At 42.3% G+C, this 26,465-nt stretch overlaps 1 protein-coding gene across 3 annotated transcripts in view; it reads right to left on the bottom strand.

Annotated features, from left to right (window-relative positions):
- Positions 1–26,465, bottom strand: part of arhgef39 (Rho guanine nucleotide exchange factor (GEF) 39) — a 61,462-nt gene that overhangs the window by 7,932 nt on the left and 27,065 nt on the right. For all 3 annotated transcript variants that reach the window (XM_052033886.1, XM_052033887.1, XM_052033888.1), the window contains 5 exons: positions 26,283–26,401; positions 12,583–12,653; positions 9,021–9,149; positions 6,272–6,501; positions 3,526–3,614 (listed from right to left, as the gene is read on the bottom strand). In XM_052033886.1, the coding sequence (XP_051889846.1) occupies positions 3,526–3,614; positions 6,272–6,501; positions 9,021–9,149; positions 12,583–12,653; positions 26,283–26,401 (638 nt within the window). The remainder of the gene's footprint in view (positions 1–3,525; positions 3,615–6,271; positions 6,502–9,020; positions 9,150–12,582; positions 12,654–26,282; positions 26,402–26,465) is intronic.

Genomic DNA, 26,465 nt, shown 5'->3' with positions numbered 1-26,465 from the left:
GCAGGCTCGGATGCTCCACCACACACAAGGAAGTTCTTCTTCACCCCCCCACGGACGTGGGGAAGAGGCGAGCAAGGAGGGGAAGGGATCGTAGAGTGGGGTTGTACAGATGAGTGGGAGGGTAGGGGTGGCAGTCACGAGGGGTTGAGGTGGGGCCAGATGACCAGGAGACCAGGCTGGGAGTAGTTGAGTGCAGAGGACATCGGCAATGGGAATGGGCGCACTCAGTAAGTGATGTAAAAGTAACGACAACGTCTGCCTGGAGGAAGATGGATGCCTCGAACTCTGGTGAAAAGCCCTCTAACCAGCATTAAAATTTCCTGCTCCATTGTTGTTATAAGACTATGAAACAGCCTCCTTGTCCGAGAAGGTGGACTCTTAACCTCACAATCTACCTCGTTATGGCCTTGCACCTTATTGTCTGTCTGCACTGCACTTTCTCTGCAGCTGTAACACTATATTCTGCATCCTATTGTTGCTTTTCTCTTGTACTACCTCAATGCACTGATGTGATGAAATGATCTTTATGGATGGCATGCAAAACAAAGTTTTTCACTGTACCTCGGTACATGTGGCAATATTTAACCAATTTACCAATTTTAATTTTCTCACGAGCCTCACTGAAAGGCAGAACTTCGTACCAGTGGTGTCACGGTTTACCACGTGACTCCACTGCACATGACCTGTGGCCTCTCCACACTAGCCCACCAGACAGCTGGACATGCTCGCAACACCCTGGGCCGGCAGCCCTTTGATCGACCGGTTCATGGCCAAAAGAGGTGGTGGTGAGAATCACCAGGCCAGAATCCAGTGACCAGGGTGGAGCTTCACCAACCACATCAGGCTGAAGTCTAACTTGTACTCTACAGTTAATAACTAATATTTAAAGCCAACACAAGCTTAGGAATTGTATTTCACCTCACTGGATGCACCACGTAGCTACTGCGTTACACCTTTGAGAGTTGTGGTCAATGTCCCATGGATGGACACACCAGTAGTGCGCCCAAAGCCCTGCCACTAAACAGGCTTGCACTCTTCACAGAGGAAAACAGGCCGCACATCAGCAGTGCCAGAGACCTGGGTTCAATCCTGGTCTCCAGTGCTGGGTCTGTGGAGCTTGCACCTTCTCCCAGTGACCGTGTGGGTTTCCTCCCACACCCCAAAGACATGCAGCTCTGTAGATTGATTGGCCAGTATAAATTCCGCTTACTGTGTAAGTGAGTGGTAGGAGCTGGGGGGGGGAAGGCAAGGCGGGAGTTGATGAGATTAAGGGGAGAAAAGAATGGGATTTGTGCAGGATTAGTGTAAATGAGTGGTCAATGGTTAGTATGAATTTGGTGGGCCGAATGGCCTGTTTTTGTGATGCATCCCTCTACGAAAATGTGTTGCCGGCCAGAGGTCGCGAGCCATCTCGGGAAGGGGTTTGAAGTCGGGAGCCATCCCAGGAAAGGGTTTGAAGGATGACAGGGGCGAGAGGGGTGGTGGGTTGGGACCTGGACCGATCAGCATTGGGCGTGGTAGGGGGTACTTAGAGGGATAGATTGGGAAGGAGACAGGATGAAGGGTACAAAGCAGAAGTATGGAACTTATCCTAGTTCAGGGAGGATCTACAAAGACTTGAATACATAGAAGTGAGCCATAGTCCCTCCTGGGGCAAGAGGGACTACATTCCCCAGCAAGGGGATCATTGCACAGGGAATAAGTAATCTGATGCACATCTGCTGTGGAAGTAGCATCACACTTGTCAGAAAGTGCCTGCCCAAATCCTGGAGCGACGGGAAATGATCCAGCGATGGCCATTTTGTGCCAACTATATTTCCAATCACACCATGCCGAAATATAGAACGCTGCATAATTACATTTCCCGGCCATGGACATTATAATGGAGCTAAACAACAAGAACATTAGAAACCATCTCTTGGTGAATGTACTGACTGGTATGCAGGTGAATCTAATTGCTGTGACTAAACCATTCGCAGGACAGGGCTGTCAATCAGTGTATTCTACCCGAGATTACTGGCAGGCAAAAGAAAAAGCCTTTAACGACCAGGCTACATATTAAACTGGTGAAACACAAACATTTCAACCTCATTAGGCAAAACATGGAGACTCCTAAAGGAATTGAACTTGCTCCAGAGATGTACTGAGGTGACCCAAATTCAACATGTCACCATACCACATGTAAGGGAACCCAGACTGGTGAAGTACAACACCCAGTTAACAGGCAGGTGAAGATTCTGCTGGAGAACAGATGGGTGAACAGCTTCTAGCTGGCAAATACTACGTTGCTTCATCTTTCAAAATTACTTTTTAAGCTCCTTTTCCCAGTTCTGACAAAGGGTCTCCCACTTGAAACATTAACTCCGCTTCCCTTCCTACAGATGTTGCCTGACCTGCTGAGTACTTTGTGTCTTTTTCTTTCAGATTTCCAGCATCTCGAGTTTTTTTTTAAATTTTTGCGTCATATTGTTTGTCTTGCAAAGGTAGCGGTTCCAGGAAATCACATGACTTGCACAATTCAGTAAAATAAAAAGGTCCTAAGATGCATCTCGGGATTCCAGCAAGTAATCAGGCTTTACAAGAGTCCCAGAATAATTTCCCCCTTGGCTGTTGCGATCTTTTATAAGGTATCAAGCATGTAAAGTTGGCGAGTGGTACTGCAGTGACACCCTTTTGCACAGCCCCACTCAAAGGCATTACATTTCCTGTCTTCTCCAATGTGGGGAGCAGTAATTTGAATTAAATAACTAGAAGCAAGCAATTATTTAAGATGTTAATGATATTGATCCCAAATTAAGCAATTTACCTTTGACCATTTGTACACTACAGAATGAAAAGAACAAATTTAATATTCTAGGGATTGTAAACATTCCTGTCAGTGAGCAAGGCAGTATTAAAATAAAACACTAACTGTTCTGGGCTATTAAACAAAACTTTCAAGGACTTGATAACTACGGCTAACAGATGCTTTGACAATATCATCTATAACAAGGCAAGTAAAGGGAAACTTTTAACAAGATGCTGTCGCTCTTGCAGGCTGTCTGGTGCTCTGCACCCCACAGCGTGCATTTTATAGCAGGCTTCTTTCAGGTGGAAGGGTTATGCAGGCTTGCAACACATTCTACTTAGGGTTCAAACTGTGACCCTGCCGGCACAGATACAGCAGGGGTGACCTCAGTAATGACCAGTGAGCAGCCACCACGAAGCTGGTCAGTGCCAACTGATTAAACTTTTAACAGCATCCCTTGTGCGATAAAGGGCAAAACGACAACTTTCCCCCATCGCCAAGGTGTCTGTATAATAAACTAATTAGTAAACCACACAGTCTGTGGAGCTTTTAATGAGCACTATCGGCTGATTTCTGTAATAATAACCCACGTCTGGCCCCTTTTGGGATTCAATTAAGGGAAAGACTGTCATACGCTCGCTCTGGCTGATCAATGAATCCATTCCGACCTTTTGTCGGGAGTTCTTCCCAAGGTCAGCGGCTGAAGCAAGGACAGCCAGCTTGGCAAAGGGACCTACCCAATGGCAGCAGACAGGCACCGGTACCAGTTGTTGATATCTTCTTGGTCATCTGACATTACGAGGATCTTTTCCTCAGGAAAGGTTAGCTGGAAGACAGATTTATAAAAGGAGACGTCACTATAGGTTTCAACTCAGAGCACTTCTGCTGTTTCAACACAGCCTTCTGAACTTTTAAACAGAATGCCACCAAAATTACGTTGGTCAATAATGTTCAAGTTTTTCCAATGTATTCTATGTTTAGATCACGCATCATGAAATATTCAAAACCATTTAAGAATGCAATAGCATGTTATCATCAATAACCATCATTGACAAGTTAAACTTGCACCAAAGATTAGTGCTTTCAAATAAAATCAACCATCCAGTCAAAGACAACAGTATTTCTTTGTTACAAAAATATAAAGGCAGCTTTATGAGGAGGATGTAAGTGCACAAAAATTATGGATGTTTATTGTACCACTAACAAATGCCTGGATTTCTTGCCCCAATTCCTTCATTGAATTATGTCTGGTTAACTCTAAGGAAATGGTCAACTAAATATATTTTGCAGTAAAATATACTTGTACCAGAGAATTCAAAATGAATAAAGATTTCAAATGTGCTGTCATCAATTGTATTATCTAATTATGAAGTTCATTGAACAGGCCAAGTGAAACTGTTGATAATGTTAGTTCCTTGCCTTCTGGGAATACTTAAGATTTATGCACAAATAGATCCACCGTCTGTGGAAACACAGTAATTAAGAATTTGTCAAGGAAATTTGGCTCTCTGGGGCAGAAATTACATTGTAACACAAGAACAGCAGTGCACCAGCATTTGTACTGGGCATAATTCAGGTTGATTATTTATACATCAAAAGCAACCCACAGTAGCTGCGATATAATATGAAAGCGTGAACACATTATGGACGGCAGAGTCTGCTGAATTCTCTTTCAAATCTGCGTGCGAAAGTGAAAGATATTTTCATGAATCATTTCATTTTGCATATAAATTGGGGCGCAGATTGTGCCTCTGAATTTAATGCTGTCAAATTTAATTTCTCTTTAATTCTTCAAGTTAAGATGCAAGTGGCTCATGTTGCCGACTGCAATTTTCAATGCTTACAGGTAGCATTCAGATTGATAAACTGACTTAGTGAGGGAAAGAAATTGAACAATGATATTATTGCATTATTATCCTATAAGAAATTTGCTTCGCAGGATAATGGGATGATGGAATGGTAGCAGAGTTATTAGAGAAAGCCAAATACTTAAATAAAGGGCTTGACAGAATTGGCAGAGACAGACTTGAACACATAACCAGCTCTAAACATTTAAATATCCCAGTGAGTGAAAAACTGAAATTGAATGCTTTTTCCCCTTCACAAAAAGGGGAAACTTTTAAGTCAATAAAATTATCTGTTTCATTTGTATCTCAAGGCAGTCCACGTTTCTGATTTTAATCTGTTAAAATTACCTGGTAATTACTTTAATAATGAAATGGCTGAAAATGAAATTGCCTTTGATATATACATGTGAAATTACTACATTAATAGCCAGATCTTACTGATCTTTATATTTATTGACACTTGACACTTTTTGTAATAGAAAAAGAACAGGTATTGTTTGAAGTGTCAAGGGTCAAATATTTTGAAGGACAATTGTACTCATCCCTACAAGAACAGGCAAGAAAACAGGAGCAGGAGCTGGACACTTGACCCCTCAAGCCTGCCCCGCCCCTCAATACGATTATTGTTGCCCCACCTCAGGTCTCAACTCCTCCTTTGTGCCAGTTCCCCATAGCCCTCAATTCCCTGATCTTTCAAAAGTTGATCTGCCTCCTCTTTATAAGCTGGTAGGTGATAATGCCTCCATAACCCTTCAGGGTAGAAAATTCCAAAGATTCACCAACCTGTGACAAAAGAGATATCAAGACACTTCAATATTAAATGACTTCTCCCTTATAACTAAGTCCTTCCTTTGAGATTCTCCAATTGGTTGAAACATCTCAACACCAATGCTGCCCATGTCCCTTTCTGGAGCCTCAATAAGTTCACCCCTCATTCTTCTAAACTCATAGGAATCAAGATCTAACTCTTTTAGCCTTTCATGATAGAACAAGCCTTTCATTCCAGGAATCAGCCAAATGAATCCCTTCTGGACTGCCTCCAATACTAGTGTATTCTTGAATAAAGGGACCAAAACTGTACACAATTTCAGTTAAGTAGTCGGTGAGAAGATTCAAAGTGCAGTGATATTGATGTGGCTTGCAAGATCAATAATATGGACAGATTTGTTTCAACTCATGCAAGAAGCGAGTGGCTAAGTGAGAACAAACACTTATGGATTGTACTTAAACTAGGTCACCCCATTCGTACTCTGTAAGAGACACCCACCCTCCCTGCAGCTTAACGAGCTTCTTTTGCCTCCTTCCCAATTCTAATAAAGGGTCTTCGTACTGAAACGTTGACTCTGTTTCTCTTCCCACAGATGTGGCCTAACCTGCTGAGTATTTCCTGCACTTACTGTTTCAAACTAAGTCAGTTAGTCTTCTGCAAAACTCAGCCAATGACCGGAAAGTTGAACATTTCTCTCTCCGTAGATGTTATGTGACTGGCTGAGTATTTCCAAGCAGAATCATGTTTTTTTTTCTTTGAAGAAACTCTTTCACAAAGCCGGTCATATCGGGAAATCCATGGAGACAAGATCTCACTAACAACTGGCATTGGCCACTATTAAAAGCACATTTTAAATTGAAGACTTACACTAATCAGCCCTCCCCGACTCTCGGTGTGTCCGAAGACTTTCTCTATAGTGCCCTCAATCAAAGGGTAGGCCTTCTGCCAGATAAACTTGTCAGAATGCACGGGGTGGAGTGGATGGCAAGGTTTGGTCATCAGGAGAATATCCGAAAACAGAAAGAACATTTTGTGCTTCAACTCCTCGCCCTTAGATGGTACAGTAGTCAGCCAGCCCTCGCGAATGTACTTCCTTCCTGTGGTAACAGAAAGATGAAAGTTGTTCAGATAAAACTTGGTAAAAATTTTGGGAAGCACAAAAAGAGTTTGTGCTTTCGTTCTGCAGCTTCACTGGAGAGTACATGAAGCCCACAAAGGGCAGATCTTCCTCATTAAAAAACCCACTCAAAGACTTAAATCAAAGGGAAAATTCTCAATTGACATTGTTGATTGCAGCAATTTACTTTCCCTTATTTTTAACTGTAGTTAACAATTATCAGACTAAAAGTAGCTTAAAATTTCTCTGTGAAAGGACAAAAAACACATATTTTGATGAACATACTTGGGAAAGAAAGTAAGGGCACACTATCCGATTCTGTAACTGTGCCAAAGAGCTGCAGAGCGAGTTAACCCCTTTACTCCCATAACCAACAAAAAACTATTATGTCTCTATTGTGTTTTTCAGAACCCCAGGATGTTGTTCAAACACTACATTCCTGTTACAATGTGAGAGTTGGTCAGCCAGACTGCAAGCTCTCCCTTGTTGCACAGTGATATTGACCACATTAGGGGTGTGGTCTGAGGGACAGAGGTTGATGCAGATTAAAGGAGAATACCCCTGCTAAAAACTTCCATTTTCCAGGATCTTTTACATCCACTTAATATTGTGGGTTCTTTGGAAGTCCTGTTGGCTCTCCAAGGTGGATCTAAAAGATCTCGTAACAAAAATAATGTAAGGGGGATCTTTTAGATCAGTTATAGGGAAGACGGAGCTTTCTAGCACCCTAAAATACAGCATACACAACTCTCCCTCTGTACCTGTATGGATTGCCCGGGTCTAATCCACAACCTTCATGACTCGTACAACAGGTGAGTGCCACCACTACCTATATCAATCTTCTTTCAATTAAGTATGTGATTAACAACAACTACTGGTTAATGAAGGACAAGCCTGTCCTTCAGGAAGGGAACCTGCTCCTAAAGCTAGTTATAGCTACAACGATGCAGTACTTATTCTTCAATACGCGTCTTCGATGGCTGCTACTGCCAGCTGGGAGATTTGAATGGCAAAATTAGCCATTTAATTGTCAGTGAAAGTGCAGCTAAAGGGCATCAACAACATCTGGCAGTTGTTCTATTCCAGCACTGGGAACATCGATGGCCAGCATTAACTAAGCACAGCCAAGTTCAAATTGAAGGGATCTAAGAAGTTTGTGGTCAAACACAGAAGCGTAAAAAAAGGTTGCAGATAAATTACACCAGAAATTGCTTTCCGCTTAAGGCAATATTCGATATTCATTAGCCCATTCTGTAAAGCCTTAAAAGACAAACAATAAAAGGATTGTGACTCTGAAGAATGAAGTTAAAATAGTTTGCAATTATTTTAAGCCCGTCTAAAATTAGTGCGCAAAGGAAAATCCGCTACTTTTCCACAAATGCCCATTTTTGAATTAAATTAATAAAGACAAAACTTCAGAGTGCTGGAGAAAATGATGGATATTTCTAAACCTGACAGCAGCCTCTACTAACTATCTCGTAATTATTAAATGAATGAGCAAGTTTTTAGCTATTCACTTAAAAAAAAGGGTTAAAATAAACTATTTTTGGGTCTGGATGCAATGAAAACACAGATGCTCATTATCAATGATTTATTCTGTACTCAGCGAGCCATGGACCTGTCCATTATTGCCCTCCCTAGTACTTTAAGCAGGACTTTGAAAGGGAAAATTCAAAGAGCAAGACTTTCATGCTACCCTTTCCATGTCAAAGACTTTCAACTTCTGGTTTCAAAGTAAAACTCAGCAGCTGTTCAAAGGCTTGCAGGTTTGCAGGGGGCAAGGACAGAGCAAAAGGTTGCTCTACGAAGTCTTAGAACTTCCCTGCAATAATATCTTATACAGAAGTTAAAACCCGTAAAAGTAAAAACAACATATTGAATTGCTGTAAATGTAAACACTTTGCTTTGCTTAAAATTATTCATCGTTACAGAAGGCAGAAAGAAAGTATACAGAAGGCTTCTGTCTTAGTTAAAAAAAACTAGTTGCCTATTAATATCAAACTAAATGAGAAGATTGAAATTGAAAAATCCCAGCTAAGTTCAGCAGGAACACTTAAGAAATGCCTACAAATATCTAAAAAAAACCTGCTTTCTACATGTCGGGTATTCATCTTTCTCTCAGTCTCTCTCTAGCCTTTTTATCTGTCTGCCCACAAGATTTGGAGCACCATTAATTGGTCCTCAGGGAGGTTGACAGGCCCTGGCTTTCATGACTAGACTCTTTGTGCTGTTACACATGTGGGCATCTCTCAGGAGATAAACAAAAGGAGAACGTGTGGGGGGGACAAAAAAAAAGGCCCAAACTGTGCCTTCAATAATCTAGGCCCAAAGCCTTCAGGAAGGCGACAAAATTAGTTAAGACAATTCTTGTTTATGCCTCATTATTAGAGCTGCTATAATCAACACAAAACCCTGGAGAATTCCTACTCTCACATTTCTACAACATTCAAGATCATTCTCAAGAAAAATAAAAGGGAATTGCTGATCACAAGAACAAACCTGGAGCCAACACCTTGCTCCTTTGTCCTTTCAACAGTTTCTGCACCCTTAACACCTGCAGGTAATTCTCATGCCTCCGAGCCTGGTCTTGAATGTGTTGAGAAGCTTCGGAAATTGCTTTCACCGCATCTGACAATCAGAAAAAGTAGCAAAGACAATTTTGTTTTAAATAAATTTGCCTTCTGAAAAGAAACAGAAGATTTACTGAGTTACATTAATGAAAGCATGTGCTTTGATTGTTAGTGTTTTTCAAGTCTTCAGCTTTTCCAATGCCTGCCTGCAGACTGAGGGATTGATTTTGTGATTCAGTACTCCAGGCAAGGAGCAGCTTTATCAGGAGTGCACAAGTTGGCAAATCCTAGCCAAGGAAGATCTTGAATTAAGTGAATATCAAAGCCCGTTGATTGAGTCGGTGAAAATTTAGCACTCCTTTTTGTAAAATCGTTAAATAACTCTTATAAATCTGACATGGAATAGACTCAGAACACTTCTGTTATCCACAAGGACCATCAGTGGCAGCAGAAATACGTAGCCCTTTGGACCGGCATATCCCCTACGCTACTAGTAATATTAAACTATGGGATTAGTCCTGGTTTGATGAGGATTGCAGAATTCATTCTGCGAGCAGCTCCAGGTGTCCCAACAACCAAAAAGCTGGAGGAACTCAGCGGGGTCAGGCAGCATCTGTGGAGTGAAATGGACAGTTGACGTTTCAGGTCGAAATCCTTCACCTGAACTGAACGACAGAGGGGCGATAGCCAGCATAAAGAGGTGAGGGGAAGGAGTGGAGCAAGAACTGGCAAGCGATAGGTGGATCCGGGTGAGGAGGGGTGATTGTCAGATGGAGGATAGAAGAGTAGAGATAGCCAACAGAGACTGGGAGGTGAGAGGTGGAGGCAACAGAGGGCTGCAGGTGATGGAATCTGATAGGAAGGGAAGGTGAAGCATGGACTCAAATTAGGGAGGTGAGGTGGACAGATGGGAACAGTGGGGGGAGGAGTCCTAGTGGGAGGAGTGTGTGGTGATGGGAAGATGGAGTGGGCAGAGGAGGAGAAAGAATCAGGGTGAGGGTAGGTTGAGGAGGAATTGGGTAAATCAGGAGGAGAAAGAGAAAGTACAGAGGGGCAGCAGTTCCCTGAAACTGGAGAATTCAATGTTCATGCCATCAGGTGTACCAAAATGGGACACTAACCTGATGAAGCTCCAGTTTGGGACTACATACCTGCTAAAAGGCAAGTAATCAAGAGGGCCAAGTGACCTCACAACCAGTGGATCAGATCAATGCTCGGCAGCACTGCCATATTGAATCGTGAATGGTGATGGACAATTAAACAGCTAGCAGGAGGAGGAGGCTTCATGAACATGCCCATCCTCAGGGGTGGCAGGACCTAGCAGCCGAGTGTGAAACAGGAAGCCGCAGCATTCACAAGCAGTGCTGGACAGATGATCTATCTTGGCTTCCTCCTGAGTTCCCCACCATCGCGGAAGGCAGACTTCAGCCAATACAGTCCACTCTGTGTGACATTAAAAAATGCCTGAGAGCAGTGGATACCGCAAAGGTTACAGGGAACACCCAAGCGGTAGTACTGGAGGCCTTTGCTCCAGAACTAGCTTTGTCTCTGGCCTATTTATTCTAGTACAGTTGCAACACTGGCATTACCCTGACAGTAGGGAAAATTGCCCAGGAATGTCCAGCTCACAAAAAGCAGAATAAATCCAACACAGCTAATTACCGCTCAATCAGACTACCTTGAATCATCAGCAAAGGGAAGGAAGACATTGCTGAGTGCATTCACTGGGCATTTCCTCACCAATAACCTGCTCACTCAATGCTCAGGTTTGGGTTCTGTCAGACCTTATTACAACAGGGACCAAAGAACCAAATCCCAGAGGTGAGGCGAGAGTTACTGCCCTTGAAATCAAGGAAGCATTTGACTGAGTGTGGCATCTAGGAACACAAACTGAAGTCAATGGATATCAAAAGGGAAAACACTCCAATGACAAGAGCCATGCCTCACACAATGAAGATGGTAGTGGTTATTGTAAGTCAATCATGCCAGCCCCAGGACATCACTGCAGGAATTCCTCAGGGCAGTGTCCTAGATCCAACCATCTTCTTCTGCTTCATCAAGGACCTTACTTCTGACCTTATAGTGGAAGTAATGAATGCACAATGATCAACTCCATTTGCAATTCCTCAGGAAATGGAGCAGTCCCTGCCTGCATGCAGCAAGACTGAGACCTGGGTTGATAAGTGGAAGGTACCATTGGTACCACGAAAGTGCTGGGCAATGATCATCTCCAAAGTGAGGAAGTCCGACCACCTATTCTTGCCTTTGAATGGCATTACCATCACAACCACCCTCTACATCCAGGGGGCTACCAGTGACAGAAGCGCAACTGAAACAGTCACATAAATAGCTACAAGAGCAGGTCAGAGGCTGTGTATCCTGTGCTGTGTATCCACCCCCTGAACCCCAGGTCCTTCCTTCCATCTACAAGACACTTAGCAGGAGGATGATGGAAATATCCTCCACTTGTCTGCATGAGTGCAGTTTCAACAACAAGCACAAAGCTCTATGCCATTGGGTTCAAAGCAACCCACTTGATTGGCACTCCATCCACCCTCACCCACCAGTTTTTACAGATGCACCACGGAAAGCATCCTATCCGGATGCATCGCAACTTGGTATGGTAACTGTTCTGCCCAAGACCGCAAGAACTGCAGAGTTGTGAACGCAGCCCAGTCCACCGCACAAACCAGCCTCCCCTCCACTGGCTCCGTCTACACTTCCCACTGCCTCCAGAAAGGAGTCAATATAATCAAGGACTCCTCTCACTGCAGTCACTCTCTCTTCCCCTCCCACCCTCCCATCAGGCAGAAGACACAAAAGCTTGAGAACATGTACCATCAGGCTTCTACCCTGCTGTTATCAGACTCTTAAACACATGATAGAGATAAACTCCTGATCTCCCAATCCACCTTGTCATGGCCCTTGCATTTTATTTGTCTACCTGCATTGCACTTTCTCTGTAATTGAAGCACGATATTCTGTATTCTTTTTTTTCCCCTTTGTTCCACCTCAATGTACTTATGCATGAAATGATCTGTCTGGATGGTACACCCACAAAAGTTTTTCTCTGCATCTCAGTACATGTGACAATAATAAACCAATTACCAAATAGCCACACCCTCCACCAACGGCACACAGTGCCTAAATATGTACCATTTACAAAATACACTGCAGTTACTCCAGCAGCACCTCCCAGACTTATAACCCATACCATCAAAGTGGACCAGGCAGATATGGGAACACCACCACCATCTCGACTTGGCAATATCGCGCTGTTGTTTCACCATAACTGGGTCTAGATCCTAGAAAGCTCAACTCCATAGCACTGTCGGGGCATCTTCATCAGAAGGGCTTCAGGGGTTCGAGAATGCAGCTCGCCAACACCTTAGCAACAAATGCTGAGCTTGTCAGCTGTGCACAGCTCACGAAAAGTAAAGGAAGAAAAAAAAATCGACTGAAGGATTCCAAAGTTGAGAAGGGCGACTTACTTTTGAGCTGCTGGAACTCTGGATCATCTGGGTTGGTGTTTCCAGTTAAATCTCTCAGCAGATGCTTGTATCTGAAATAAAATATATATATGTTTTAAATACTATTATTTTTATTACAAAAAATGTACATGATTTGTCAGCACAAGTTAGCACAGTGGGGCCGCAGGTAGTGCTGCTTCACAGCTCCAGCAACGTGGGTTCGATCCTCACCCCGGGACCACTCAGGTGGAGTTTGCTCCTCCCTGTGACGGTGTGGGTTTGCCCCAGGTGCTCTGCTTTCCTCCCACGTCCCAAGGACTTGCAAGTTGTTACTTTAATTGGCCACTCTGGACTACCCCCAGGGCACATTGGTGTTAGGAGAATCAGTGGGAGTTACTGAGGATGTGAAAGAAAAATAAGTGGGAGAATTGATGGGATTGCTGCAAGCTTGCATGAATTCAATGGGCTGAACGGCCTCTTCCTATTCTAAAACTAAGAGGCACAGGCTTAAGGTGAGAGGGGAAGATTTAAAAGGGATCTGAGGGCAACTTTTCCAATAGAGAGGATGGTAAGTATATGGAACAAACTATAAGAGAAGTGGTAGAAGCAGGTACAATTCCAATGTTTAAAAGGCATTTAGACAGGTATATGGATTGGAAAGGTTGAGAGGGATATGAGCCAAATACAGGGAAATGGGTTGGTGGACACCTTGGTCAGCATGGATGAGCTGGGCTGAAGGGCCTGTTTCTGTGCCATATAACTCTATGTCATGAAAATTATGAATAGGAAACACTGATAGGATCAAGCTCAGAGCTTTCAACTTTCTTTTTTCTTTCTTTTTTTCCTACTTTCTCCAGTTTTGTTGGTCAGGCTGGTACAAGAGTGCAAATGGCTTCAATAATATAAATGGCCAATATTTATTGGTAACAATGGACTGCATGCACTCAACTGTAAAAGGCATCACACCCAGATCTGACTCTGCAATCACTCCCACTCCCCCCACACTCAGTGTGCAGTCGATTACATTTCTGAATTTGCTGGGGTTGTCCAATTTTATTCCAGGGAGTCACCCATCCAAGCAGAGCTATTTTTTGGATTGTTGATTCCAGCTCCCAAATACCGAAAAGTCCTTCTCAATGCACACCTGCTGCAGAGTCCCATACTCTAATTTCGGTGGGGATTCTAGGACAACAGGAAGGCAAGTTCATTTTTTAAATTATTTTGTTTTTAAACTAATAACACATAATTAGAAAATATGAAATCTTAACTATGTTTTATTGGTTAACTTTTTCTGAAAAAAACAAATATTAATAATTTTCATATTTTTACTTCTTTCAATTTCAACCATAGTAGTTTTGAAGATGAATGGAATAGCCCCCACCCCAAGCTTTCCCAGCTGCTTAGTGGTGGATACTCCTCACAGCACCACTCGAAGTCTGCTTGCTGACCAAGCTATAATCGCTGGAGTCGGAAGCACTGAGGGCCAGCGGTCAGGGGGCTCTCTGTATCTAACCCAGCAACTTGCGAAATGATTCCAGATGGAGGGGACAGGCCAGTGCAATCGGGCCCGATGTGACTTTGCACCGGTCAAACATGTGACCTGTCGAGTCTAATGTGGTCCTAGACCTCATTCTCTTGCACCTTTTGCTTTTTTTCAGCACTGTTCATATGATTAAAGTTTTCAAGTAGGAATGTTTCCAGATTGTAACAACTGTCCAAGAAATAGTAATTGCTTTAAATACATTACCAGAGGGAATCCCCAAACCAAACTTAACTGACAGTAATGAGAGGCAAAAATGACAAATGTACTTATGGTTTTAAGATGTGACATTCTGATATAGGTTATTTATCAATGTTCACGTTTTAATTAAAATGAAGCACAATGACATACCACTACTGGGAATATACAACTTGTGGTCATCGTCTGTTAGTGATTGAATGGAAGAATAATATATTCACAAGGTAACCAACATTTCATGGACCTTGTGTAAATTGGGAACAAATGCATACTTCAAAAAGACATTTTATTGTTATGGGGAGAGGTGCTAGAAAGGGGGTTGTGGGAGGAAGCTATTCTTCAAATGTCCACTTGCATTCTTTTTCATTTCTTTTGCAGGATTTCCTTCCAATTGTTGGGACACTGTCAGAACAGTATGTTTGTTCTTTCCATAGATGAATTGCCAAGTGACAGCAGTCTTTTTAACTTCTGCACACAATGGGAGAGATGCTTCATGAGATCTCATTAGGCCCCAGGAGTCAACAAAAATGAGTGGCGTGCAAGCCAAGGTATTTGCTGGATTACTGACTCTAGCTCCAGAAATAACGAAAGGCTGTGTACAATGATAATGTAATCATCTACCAGAGACAACTGTCAAATTAGGCCTAGTCTTTGCATTGCTATAAGTAACTTAGATCTAAGTTATACATAGAATTTGTAGGGAATTATATGCCACATGCTGCATTTTCCTACCAAAATTACCCTGCTTTTACAGGGAGAAGTTGCTGCAGTTTCGATCATAGTGATTCCTGTTTCCTCTGCGCTATCCTGAGTAAACTAATAGTCCTGACGCAGGGTTTCAACCTGAAACATCGACAATTCCTTTCCTCCTACAGATGCTGCTCGACCTGCTGAGTTCCTCCAGCAGATTGTTTGTTGCTCCAGATTCCAGCTTCTGCCGTCTCCTGTGTCTAACATTTTTGGTGTACAGGTCCAGGCACATGTCTGGTCTGCCACCAGCTCATCAATAACAGAATGTCCCCAAGGACACACTGGTAAATAAAGCAATGTGTAATGAGGAATAATCTCTCCCCTCACAATCAACTACAGCTTGGAAAAAGAGCACAAAGTGAATGAGTTAGAAATAAGATGTTTGTTAATCTATTGCAGAGTTTGTATCCAGCAGAGGGTGAAAATGGGAGAAAGAGTAAAGATGCCTTGATTCAATCAAAACCAAGTTTGATAATTCATTAAAATCACCCTGAGGGAGAGATAGGCAGCCAGTAAATGTTCGAGAGATGTGGATGACTCTAGAATGCATTTTGCGAGGAGGCTGTTGAAGATGGCCATGGGGGGGTGGGGGGGGGATGGAAGTCAGGGTGACAAGCACAGAGTAATAAGAAATGGCCTCATGGAACAAGCTGAAAAAGTTAGTCAGCTTCGTTGTTCCATTTTTGAGATCTGGGTGCCTGTGGCAAGTATAGCATTTATTGCCCATCCCTAATCGTCCGAGAAGGTGGTGATGACCTGCCTTCCTGAACCACTGCAGTCATGCTGGTGAAAGTTCTCCCATAATTCAGCCCATTGAGTCTATGTTAGCCCACAGAGAAATAACATTGCCCCACTAATTTTCCCTGTAACCCATTCTCCACACATTCCCATCCCACCTACACCAAGGGCAATTCACAGCACCAATTAACCTACCAACCCACATGTTTTTTGGGGATGGGTGAGAGCAACTCATGCCATCACAAGGAGAACATGTAAATCCCACCACAGACAGCACCAGAGGTCGGGATAGAAACTGGGTCGCTGAAGCTGTGTCGCCTGACTTGAAGGGAATGTGCCTGAAGTCTTTGTCCTTCAGGAGGTAGAGGCAGCAGTTTTTGGAGGTGCATTGGACTAGCCCAAGCAGATAAATACAATGCATTTTGTAGATGGTGAACACTGCAGTGGTGAACTGAATCAAAGATTAGGTGGAAAACTAATCATGGTTTGCTTGGTCCTGGATTGTGTTGGGCTTCTTGACCTTCTTTGAAACTGCACTCCTTCTGGGAAGTGGATACTTTTCCATCTCACTCCTGACTTGTGCCTTGTAGATGGTGGAAGTACTTCAGGGTGTCAGGAGGTAAGTTACTTGCTGCAAGATACCCAGCCTCTGGTCTGCTCAGTCCATTTGAGATTCTTTAAAGGATTTGTCTTCTGCCATGATGGGAAAAAGCCCAGAGGAACACGAGAACTGAACCAGTGGTAAATGTCAAGGACCTGAATGGAAAAACATTAGGACTTGACTGCTGAACCCGGTGAAGAGCAGAACTCAACATTAACCAGGCAAAAACGACTACCCTGGTCAAACTTTTCTGCCTAATTTCAAATGCACTTCACTATACGTACATTATACAATATTGCTCCATCTCCTTGTTTTTATGAACTACTTGCCAAAACTTTTTCCTACTAATCCAAGCTACTATTAGAAAGAGTTTCTGAGCTAGAGGATCCAACAAAGTCTTTTTTTTTAAGCCTTTTTCTCTAACAGTAAAGAAAATCTGAAGTTGAAATAGGCTTTGGATTTCCCCTATTTTTCTGTGTGAAATCATAAGACATTGGGTGCATCAATAATTGAACAGAATCTGCAATTTTTTTAAAAATCAATTTGCATCATTGGCTTTGCAGGATAGACTGACTAACGAGTGGTAAATGTTGGCTGGGGCAGCACACAAACAGCATGAGCTGAAACAAGTGATAAGCTCATTCTAATGACCCGAATCTTCCTGGATTGGTTCACGTCCTGTGGTCCCTAGTCCCTTGTCCTTGTATCCAATCTACCTTCAGCAGGTCACCTGGCCTGAACTCCATGCAGGAAGCTGACTCCACCCTGATGGATTAGCACAGGGCTTTCCCCAGGGTAAATAACAAGCCCTACCAAAAACCCAACGCATTGCCATGACAGCTGGCTACCCCATGCCTCAGAAGTTATCAGATCTCGAAATTGTTACATCAAATTCAAAAACAATGGAAAACTGAACACTAGAATGTGGAACAGTACAGCACAGGACCAGGCCCTTCAAGCCCATGTTGTCCACGATGCCAATCCAAACTAATCCCATCTGCTTGCACATGGCCAGGATCCCTCCATTCCCTGCCTGTTTATATTTATGAACCATTTTATTTATAAATTATCTTCTACTTATGTATCGTTCACCTCCATTCAAATGAATGGACTTGTTAACCTTGCAAAACAATGGTCAGACTTCCCAGAAGTGCTGGAAAACTGCAGGAAGTTTACACTCGGTGGCTGGACTCCACAAGGATTTTGATGTGGGAGAGGAGTGGCTCTGTCGGCTAACAATTAACTGAGTCAACATCCAGGACATCCTAAATCTTGACACAGTTACAAGGGTAGCTGATGGAACGAGAAACAGTTAACCCTTCAGGTTGAAGGCCCTCTGGATGAAATGACTTCAGCCTGCAATGTTATCTCTGTTTCTCTCTCCATAGCTGCTGACTGATGTGCTGAGCATTTCCAGTTTTTATTTCAGAATTCCAGCATCTCCAGTTTCTTGATGGGATTTTCAACGGTGACTGATGTCCAGTGCAAAATCGCCAGCTTCTTAAGCAGAAAAATCTGGGTCAGTTGTCCCCCTTGAAGAATAACTCGTGTCAATGCAACACTCCATTTAATATACATTTGGTCTTGGAGAAGTCCCAGTGCCAGCTGAAACAAAACTGGCAACAACTTACATCCTAATTAAAACCAATGCTACAAATAAATTCAACATGACAAAATATTCACTGGTTAAACAATACACCATTCAATCCATAACTCCGATAAAACTTTCAACAATTTGAATGATACCAGACAAGTGCAGTCAAATCTGCACTCTTCAGCATGCACACAATGGGAATCTAATTAGCACACATTCAACTAGATCAACAACCCCTGTTGTTGGCATTCCAGGAGGAAGAGTATAATGAAAACATTACAGCCTTGACATACAGGTCTGCTGTACAGAAACTGGTCTACATTTTGCTTCTCATATAATTAGTGTATTTTGTTATTGCCTGATAGATATTTTCTGGTAATAAAGGGCAGCATAACGCAAGTTTGAACTCCTCTGGGCCTAATACGCCAATGGTGCACGACTGTCACTGTGGGAGTCTGTCAAATGTGGAGTGCTCCACTGTGCTGGTCCTCTCTGAACAGTGGCAGCAGCTGGCTCTGGCATATGCTTCCATGAGCAGGAGCTTCCCCAGACCTGCTGCTTTCATCACTACGGAGATTAATTACTGTAGAATGGTGCCAGTTGCAACTAGGCTGGGCCTAAGGGAGAATCCCATATTACATACAGCGTGACAGGAGACATAATGTGTTGTGTCATTCACAAGTCCAGTGCTTACTTTTTTTTAATAAAATAAAAAGCTACTCTAAAGGCAAACCAGAAATACTTGAAATCTATTATTTGTAAAAGCCTTTGATGTGGTAAACTGTTTAAAATCCAAAAGTTTTGCAGAAAAAAAATTCAAAAAAAATGCCAACTTGACAGTTACTGAAATATGGACAGAGATAAAATAAATTTAAAACAAAAAGATGTTTGTGACCTGGAAAAGGTATTGATTATATGTTATATCTAACTATTAATTGTATGTGCATTTGGTTGGTGAATAATAGGAATCCACAAATGCACAAAGTTGTGTTGAAGAGAGCTCGGCAAAGATCTACCAGAATGGAACCTGTACTTTAAGGGTTAAACTACAAAGAGAGATCCCAGAAAACAGGATTACATTCTCTCGAGTTTAGGAGTTTAAGGGAAGTTTTGACCAAAACTTGCAAGATATTAATGAGGAAAGAGCTGGCACAGAGACACAAATAGTAGAGCTGCTTTTCACAGATCCAGTTATCCATGTTCAACCCCCATCTTCCAGTACTATGCGTGTGGAGTTTGCACATTCTCCATGTGACTGGGTGGGTTTCCTCCTGTTTCATCCCACAGCCCAAAGACTTGTAGATTGGGTTGTCAATTGGCCACTGTAAATTGCCCCGAGTGTATAGGTAAGTGGCAGAATTTGGGAGGAGGTGATGGTGGAGAATAAAATGGGAGTAATGCAAGTAGGTGCTTGACAATCATCATGGATTCAGTGAGTTGAAGGGCCTGATTCTGTACTGTATGACATACCAACACAAATACAAATGTCCTTGCTGGGGACTCCAGGAGTATCAGGCATATAGAGCCCAAAGGTTTGAGCCAGAACTTTCAGAAATGAAGACAGGAATACCTCTCCATCCAAAGGGCTGAAGTTTGGAATTCTTTTTTGCAAATGACAATCGAAGCTCAATCAATGTTAATTTCAAATCAAAGTTTAATCGATTTTTGTTAAGCAAAGGTATTGAGGGACATCAGGGCAAGAATACAGTGTTAGATCATTGAATGGCACAACAGACAGGAGGGACTAAATGACTTACTCACGTTCCTAAGTACAGACTATCCCTGAATAATGAGCTCCATTTTTACAGATGTCTTAAGTCGATTTTGTCCATAAATCAGAGAATGCACAAAAATCACTTGATATGGTAACCATATCTCCACAGTATTGTAATGAATGTCAAAGGCACACAAGCCTGATAACAAAGAACTACTAAAAATGGAGAGAAAGAGGAAACTAGTTCTGCCATGTGTAGGAATGAATGTATGTACATCCATCAGACTTTTGAATTTAATAATATTATGGGAGCTCTTCGTATGTAGGGATGTCCATAAGTCAAGCATTTGTAACCCAGGGACAGTCTGTACTCATCATCTATTACTTTACCCAACACAAAGACACAGAGCCTTAGAGTGGTACAGAACAGAATTGGGACCTTTGGCCTGCCATGTCCAAGTTGACGTTTTTACCCATCTACACTAATCCCATTTGCCTACATTAGAACAGTATCCTTCTATGCCTCGCCTATTTAAGTGTCCACTTAAATGCCTCTTGAACATAGTGATTGCATCTGATTCCACCACTTCCTCTGGCAGCACGTTCCAGATAACAAGCACTCTCCGCGTAAAACATTTCAGATCTCCTTTAAAACTCCTGCCTTGCACCTTAAACCTTTGCCCTTGTTTTCTCATCTTTTCCTTCAGATTGCAGTGCTGAAAAATGGTTCAAGCCACGCATACTCAAGTGATCACTAATACATTGATGCAACAAACAAGAAAAGCAAGAATTAATTCTTTTAAAACCCAAGACAACGATTGGAGTTTAAGTTGCTCTCTGTAATCTCTCCCTGCCTTAGAAACCTCTTAGATCTGTGTTCCAAGGATTCTGATCTCTCGCACTCCCCCTATTTAATTGGCTCCAGAGGCCAAGGAGAGAAGAGGAAGGAAAGATAAAGAGAACCGATGAGCACAATATTTTAAACATCCATAAGCAATGCTACTTCTGAATTTTTAACTAGTTTATCATAATGTCCCTCATACTTGATTGCCAACAAAATTTGAACATCAAATGTCAGATTTTATAAATCAGAATTTTCTTTCACCCAACTTGAATGGCTGCATTGAATTATTTTGATTAACTGGAGTCAGTCATTTAAAAAAAAACCTTGTGCTTATTTCCCCAGAGGTGATCCTTCTATGCTTAGATCATTGGAGAGTTCAGCAAAAAGTAGTCACCCTTTCTGTCTGAGGTGACGGAAGACAAAACCAGGCTATGATGATACAGTTGCACACCCAAAGCTCTCAGGGCAAGGAACGTGAGATCTCCTCTGCAAACAGTGCTGCCAACTTTCAGGTGGAGTTCAAGCCTCTTTACTGGATCTTTCTGGCTTGATAGACAGCACCATACAAGTCAGCAGCTTCATTAAAACAAATCAGCCACTCTGAGTGCCATTGATTCCAGAGCTATGCCTTTGCTCCTGCATGTGTTGGGCATGGGGACAAAATGCTGGCATACTGCCACCTAGGTCACACATCCGAAGCATACTAACACTTGGCATCGACTTGGAGGCCATGCAGCTTGGTATCCCACTGGATACCAATATAGCAACACTGTATTGGTTTAAGCAATTTGCCTGCCCACAGTTGGCAGGCGCAGTGGAGAGGCTGGCAAGCTCCGTTTTCACTGATGTAGGATATAGCCAGGGTTGCATCAAATCCCCTGGTGTGGAAGGCAGAGCAAGAAAGAACAATCCAACCTTTCTATGGCTGATGTGTAATTTTACCCAACCTGCATTGTACTGAAAGATCCTTCAGGTTTCAAAGGATCAATCACCTCTCTGTATGTTCTGAATATTGAGTATATTCAGAGTATACAGGAACAGGCCCTTCGGCCCACGTTGTCTGTGCCGACGATGAGATAAACTAATCTCATCTGCCTTCACATGATCTGTATCCCTCCATTCCCTCTACGTTCATGTGCCTGCCTAAATGCCTCATAAAATGCACCATCACATCTGCTTCCACCACTGCCCTTGGCAGTGTGTTCCAGTCACCCACCAATCTCTGTGTAAAAAAAAAACTGAACCCGCACATCTCCTTTCAACTTTCCCCCTCTCAGCTCAAAGCTATCCCCTCCAGTATTTGACATTTCCACCCTGGGATGTATGAGAATGCAATGCTTCAAGAAAATTTTTTGCATCAAATGGACCTGATTGCTTATAAAACTCAGTTATATCCATATAGCCTGAATCAACAGTAACTTATGAAGCACCTTTGCATACATAACAAGAAAGATAGAAAGATTAAGAGTAGTAAACCAAAGCTTGATTGAGGAGATAGACTTGCAAAGAAAGGGGAGCGGAAGGTTTAATGGGGCGGAGAGGGTAGAAGAGGGGAAAGAACTGCAGAGAGTAGCACCATGAAGATGTAACCTGCAGCAGTGACTTGATAGATGAATGGACAAGAGGACCGTGTGAGTGTGATGGGGGAGGGTCCTGAGACACGGGAAGAGAATGGCGAGACTCAAGCAAGGACAGAAACCAGAAAGGAATCTGGAGGACTGTGTTCTTTTATCTGAGGCTGGAAAGAGGCAAAACCAAAGTTAGTATGAGGTTAAGAATACAAGTGAGTGAACTCGATGTATGGAAGTTTATAACCAGCAGTTTTGGATTTAGATTCATAGAATTATACAGCACGGAAACAGGACCTTCAGCCCAACTCGTCCATGCTGATCAAGGTGCCGAGCTACACTAATCCCATTCGCCTGCTTTTGGCCCATATCACTCTAAATCCTTCCTATCCATGGACCTGTCTAAATGTCTTTTAAACATTGTAACTGTACCAGCCTCTACCACTTCCTCTGGCAGTTCATTTCTCTCTGTGGAAAAACTTGCCCCTCAGATCCCCTCTATATCTTTCCCACCTCACTTAAACCTATGCCCTACCCTGGGAAAAAGACTGTGAGCATCTACCCCATCTCTGCCCCTCATAGTATTATAAACATCTTTGAAGGTCACCCCTCCTTTGCTCCAGAGAAAACAGTGCTAGCCTATCCAATCTTTCCTTATAACTCAAGCCCTGCAGTCCAGAGAACAGCCCTGGGAATCTTTTCTGCACCCTCTCCAGCTTAATCATATTCTTCCTACAGTATGGCAACCGGCTCTGCGCACAATACTCCAAGTGCGACCAACAACTTGTACATAAATAGTACAAGGGATAAAGAATGTGTGAGTGGCTAGAAGACCATTGGCTTAACTGAGATGAACACAAATTACCTCTGATTTTTTCCTACCATGTACAGTCATCATAAGTTACAAAATATTTCACCATTGTAACAAACTTTGGGATGTCCTGAGGAGGTGAAAGGTGCAACAGAAATGCAAGCCCTTTTCCCCTTTCCTGTGTCCTCAATAAGACCAATGTTTCCATTTTAAATGGCCATAAATATATTTTCTTTATGTAATTTATTTCTAAAATTCTCTCGGTAGAAGGGTGTGTCACTGGCAAGGCCAGAATACAAGGCTCACCCCAAGTGTCACTCAAGGTGATGAGGTGCTTTCCTGTCCTGCTGCATTAGGTACTGAGTTCCAGGATTGAGAACCAGCATTAAAGAAACAGTAATCCATTCCCAAAGTCCACCTTGGAACAGAACCTCCTCATTCCATTGCTGTCATTGTCCATTCAGGTGGAGATGTTGCAGGTTTCGGAGGTGTTGCCAAAACTTTGGCAACTTGCCAAGTATAATTACATGTTTTTAAAAACACCAAGTAGTGTCCTGCTGGGAACAACTTCTGTGTAAATTTACTTCTATTGACATTAAGCCTAAGGATTTCTGCTGATAATTCTCCACTGCTCAAATGTTCATTTTACGCAGTCTAATAATCTGAGGTCTGAGTGTTGCACTGGGGGAGATAAATTAATAATAAATGAGCCTTTAATTTATGAATGACAGTATACAAAATCTGATGGAAATTGTAGTTCCTCAGAGAAACAACACCCTCTTAACCAGAATATTAACATTTCCCCATGGACCAAGACAGTAAATCTTGAAATTTGGCAAGACTAAAAAATGTGTTTCTACCAGCAGAGATAAAATAGCCAAGGGGAAAAGGGGTTATTTATTCAAACATTCACCTGGTCAAAATCTGCAGCAGAGACAAAGTAGTAAGGTGTTGCAAAAGTGAGACCATGAAAACCTGAAACCGTGTGCTCTTGTTCTAGATAGTCCCAATAAGGGGAAACTTAGCATTGATCCTGTCAATCCCTCAGAATTTTGTGTTTCATTAAGATTATCTCTCGTTTATCTATTTTCCAATGAGTATATGTCCAACCTTTCTTCATATATCAACCTCTTCATCCCAGGAATCAACTGAGAGAACCTTTGTTATGTTTCGTCCAAAGCAACTACAGTATACCTTCCTTAAATATGGAGACCAAAACTGTCGTCCAAGTGCAGACTCACCTGCACTCTGTAAAGTTGCTTCAAAACTTGTCAACTCTTATAATCCACTTGTCTTGCAATTGCATAGATAAACTTTACATAAGCCTTCTTAATTAGCTGTTATATCCTTTCATCAAAGATCCCCACCATCCGGGCCATGTCGTCTTCTTGCAGCTACCATCGGGCAGGAGGTACAGAAGCCTGAAGTCCCACAACACCTAGTTCAAGAACAACTACCTCCCTTCAAGCACTTGGTTCTTGAACCAACCAGCACAACCCTAATCACTACAGTTTAGCAACACTATGACTACCTTGATCACCTTGCACTAAAATAGACATGGTGTTCTTTCTTGTAAAAATTATGTTTAATTTATGTTTTTTCTTGTAAATGCTGCTTATCTGATGCTATGTGCCTGTGATACTGCTGCAAGTAAGTTTTTCATTGCACCTGTGCGTACATGTACTTGTGCATATGAAAATAACCTTGACTTTGATATTCAAATCCCAACCCTTTCCATTTCATGAATGAAGACCCTCTCGAACCCTTTGTAGTCTCATTCCATTGAGATAGTAACTTGCTTTTCCATTCTTCCTTCCAAAGTGGATAACTTCACATCTTCCCACATAATATCTATCAACTTCTTGCCCACTCACTTAACCTGTCTATATCCTCTTGCATGCTTTCTATGTCCTCCTGTCAACTTGATTACCCACCTACTTTTGTATCAGGAGCAACTGATCAACACATCCTCTCAAAGAGCAAAAATGAAATAAGGAAAGTAAAGATCCTAGTCAATCTGAAAATTGCAAAACAAAGATCAGTGGCAGTTGGTACTAACCTTGAAACACAAAAGGATGGGGCATGAGATTTGAGGGATCTTTGGACTCTTGAAAGTGACCTACAGGACAACTGAAAGATCCCAGTGGGGGTGATGTGGTTCTCATTTTTTTTTTATATGAAGGTGCAATCCCAATGCAAGGAAGGAGCAAACTGCATTCATATAGTGCCTTTCTGAAACACTTCACACAACATGCATTGCAATTGAAGATTTGACAGAGGGGTCTGCAGCTTTGAGTCAGAGTAGGTGTAGGAGTGGGAAGGAGGGCCAAGGGTGTGGAAGAAGGGCCGATGAGAAGGAGGAAAGGAGGCCAGAAGAGGAAAAAGGCGACGAGAAAAAAATGAAAATAAGGGCGAAAGCATGAGAGAATAGATAGAGAGATAGAGCCATTCCATTCTCGCTGCCATCAGTACCATAGTGCTAACTCTAGTAACTCAGCAATGTTCCTCCAACAGCAACGTGTGCAAGCCCATGACCACTGACCTCAAGTTGGGAAAAGGGTCACGGTGCATGGGCATATGATCACCTCCACGTCACACAGCAACCTGAAAATAAAACATGTAACATTGCTCTCTTGTGGGTCCAGACAGTGGACTGAAATAGTATTGTGCCTGTAGCGGTTTAAGGTAATGGCTGACTGCCACCTTTACAAGGGCAGCTGGAGATGGGCAGAAATACTGGCCTTGCCAGCAGCCACTAAATGGAGAAATGTGCACAGGCCCAGAATTCCACCCCATGTGAAAAATCTGTAGCACTAGGCAAAACATTAATTGTCACAAAGTTAGTTGCTGTCAGGATAAAGCAGACTCATCCACAGTACCATCCTCCAATAATACTCTTCAAATTTCTTACCAAAGAGCACTAGCGTAGGATTGTTAGGCACCAGGACTGGAGTTTGACATGTAGACTATCTGTAATGAAAGTTAAGTAGGGACCACGATTTGTTTGATGTATACAACGAGTCATGAAATTAGAAATCAGGTAATAACTCAAGATCATATGTCATTTGTGACTAAAGGTGTTAAAATATAGCCAAGAGACTGGGGAACACATAAGCAGAAGAGTGAATAATTCAAAATCAATCAACTAGATTCATCTGGGTAAGTGCGATTTCATCTGCACAGGCCCTAATGACCAGATGAATGAGAGTTAGGACTAGCTTCAATTCATTTGCCACCAAGAGATTAAATTCACAAATTTCTATGGTCTAGCATTTAAATGTTAGCAAATAACTTAACGGCTTGTGCGAGTTCGTGATGAAAAAAATAATAGGGAAAAGATTACAATAACCGGAGCCTACTTACTGATAAATACGCTTATGAGGCAGTGGAAGCAAATCTTCTAATTTCAACCCTTGGAATTCTGGTCGAGATTCTTGAAGCTTTTTAAATCGTGCAAATTGTTTATTTTTCTTAATTTGTCCCTAAAACAGAACATGAGATGCACATTAATTAAAAGACCATTAGACACTGATAAAATATGTTACT

The sequence above is a fragment of the Pristis pectinata genome, chromosome 19, assembly GCF_009764475.1.
Source record: "Pristis pectinata isolate sPriPec2 chromosome 19, sPriPec2.1.pri, whole genome shotgun sequence".
NCBI lineage: Eukaryota > Metazoa > Chordata > Chondrichthyes > Rhinopristiformes > Pristidae > Pristis > Pristis pectinata.
This window is presented reverse-complemented; position numbering and strand designations above follow the sequence as displayed.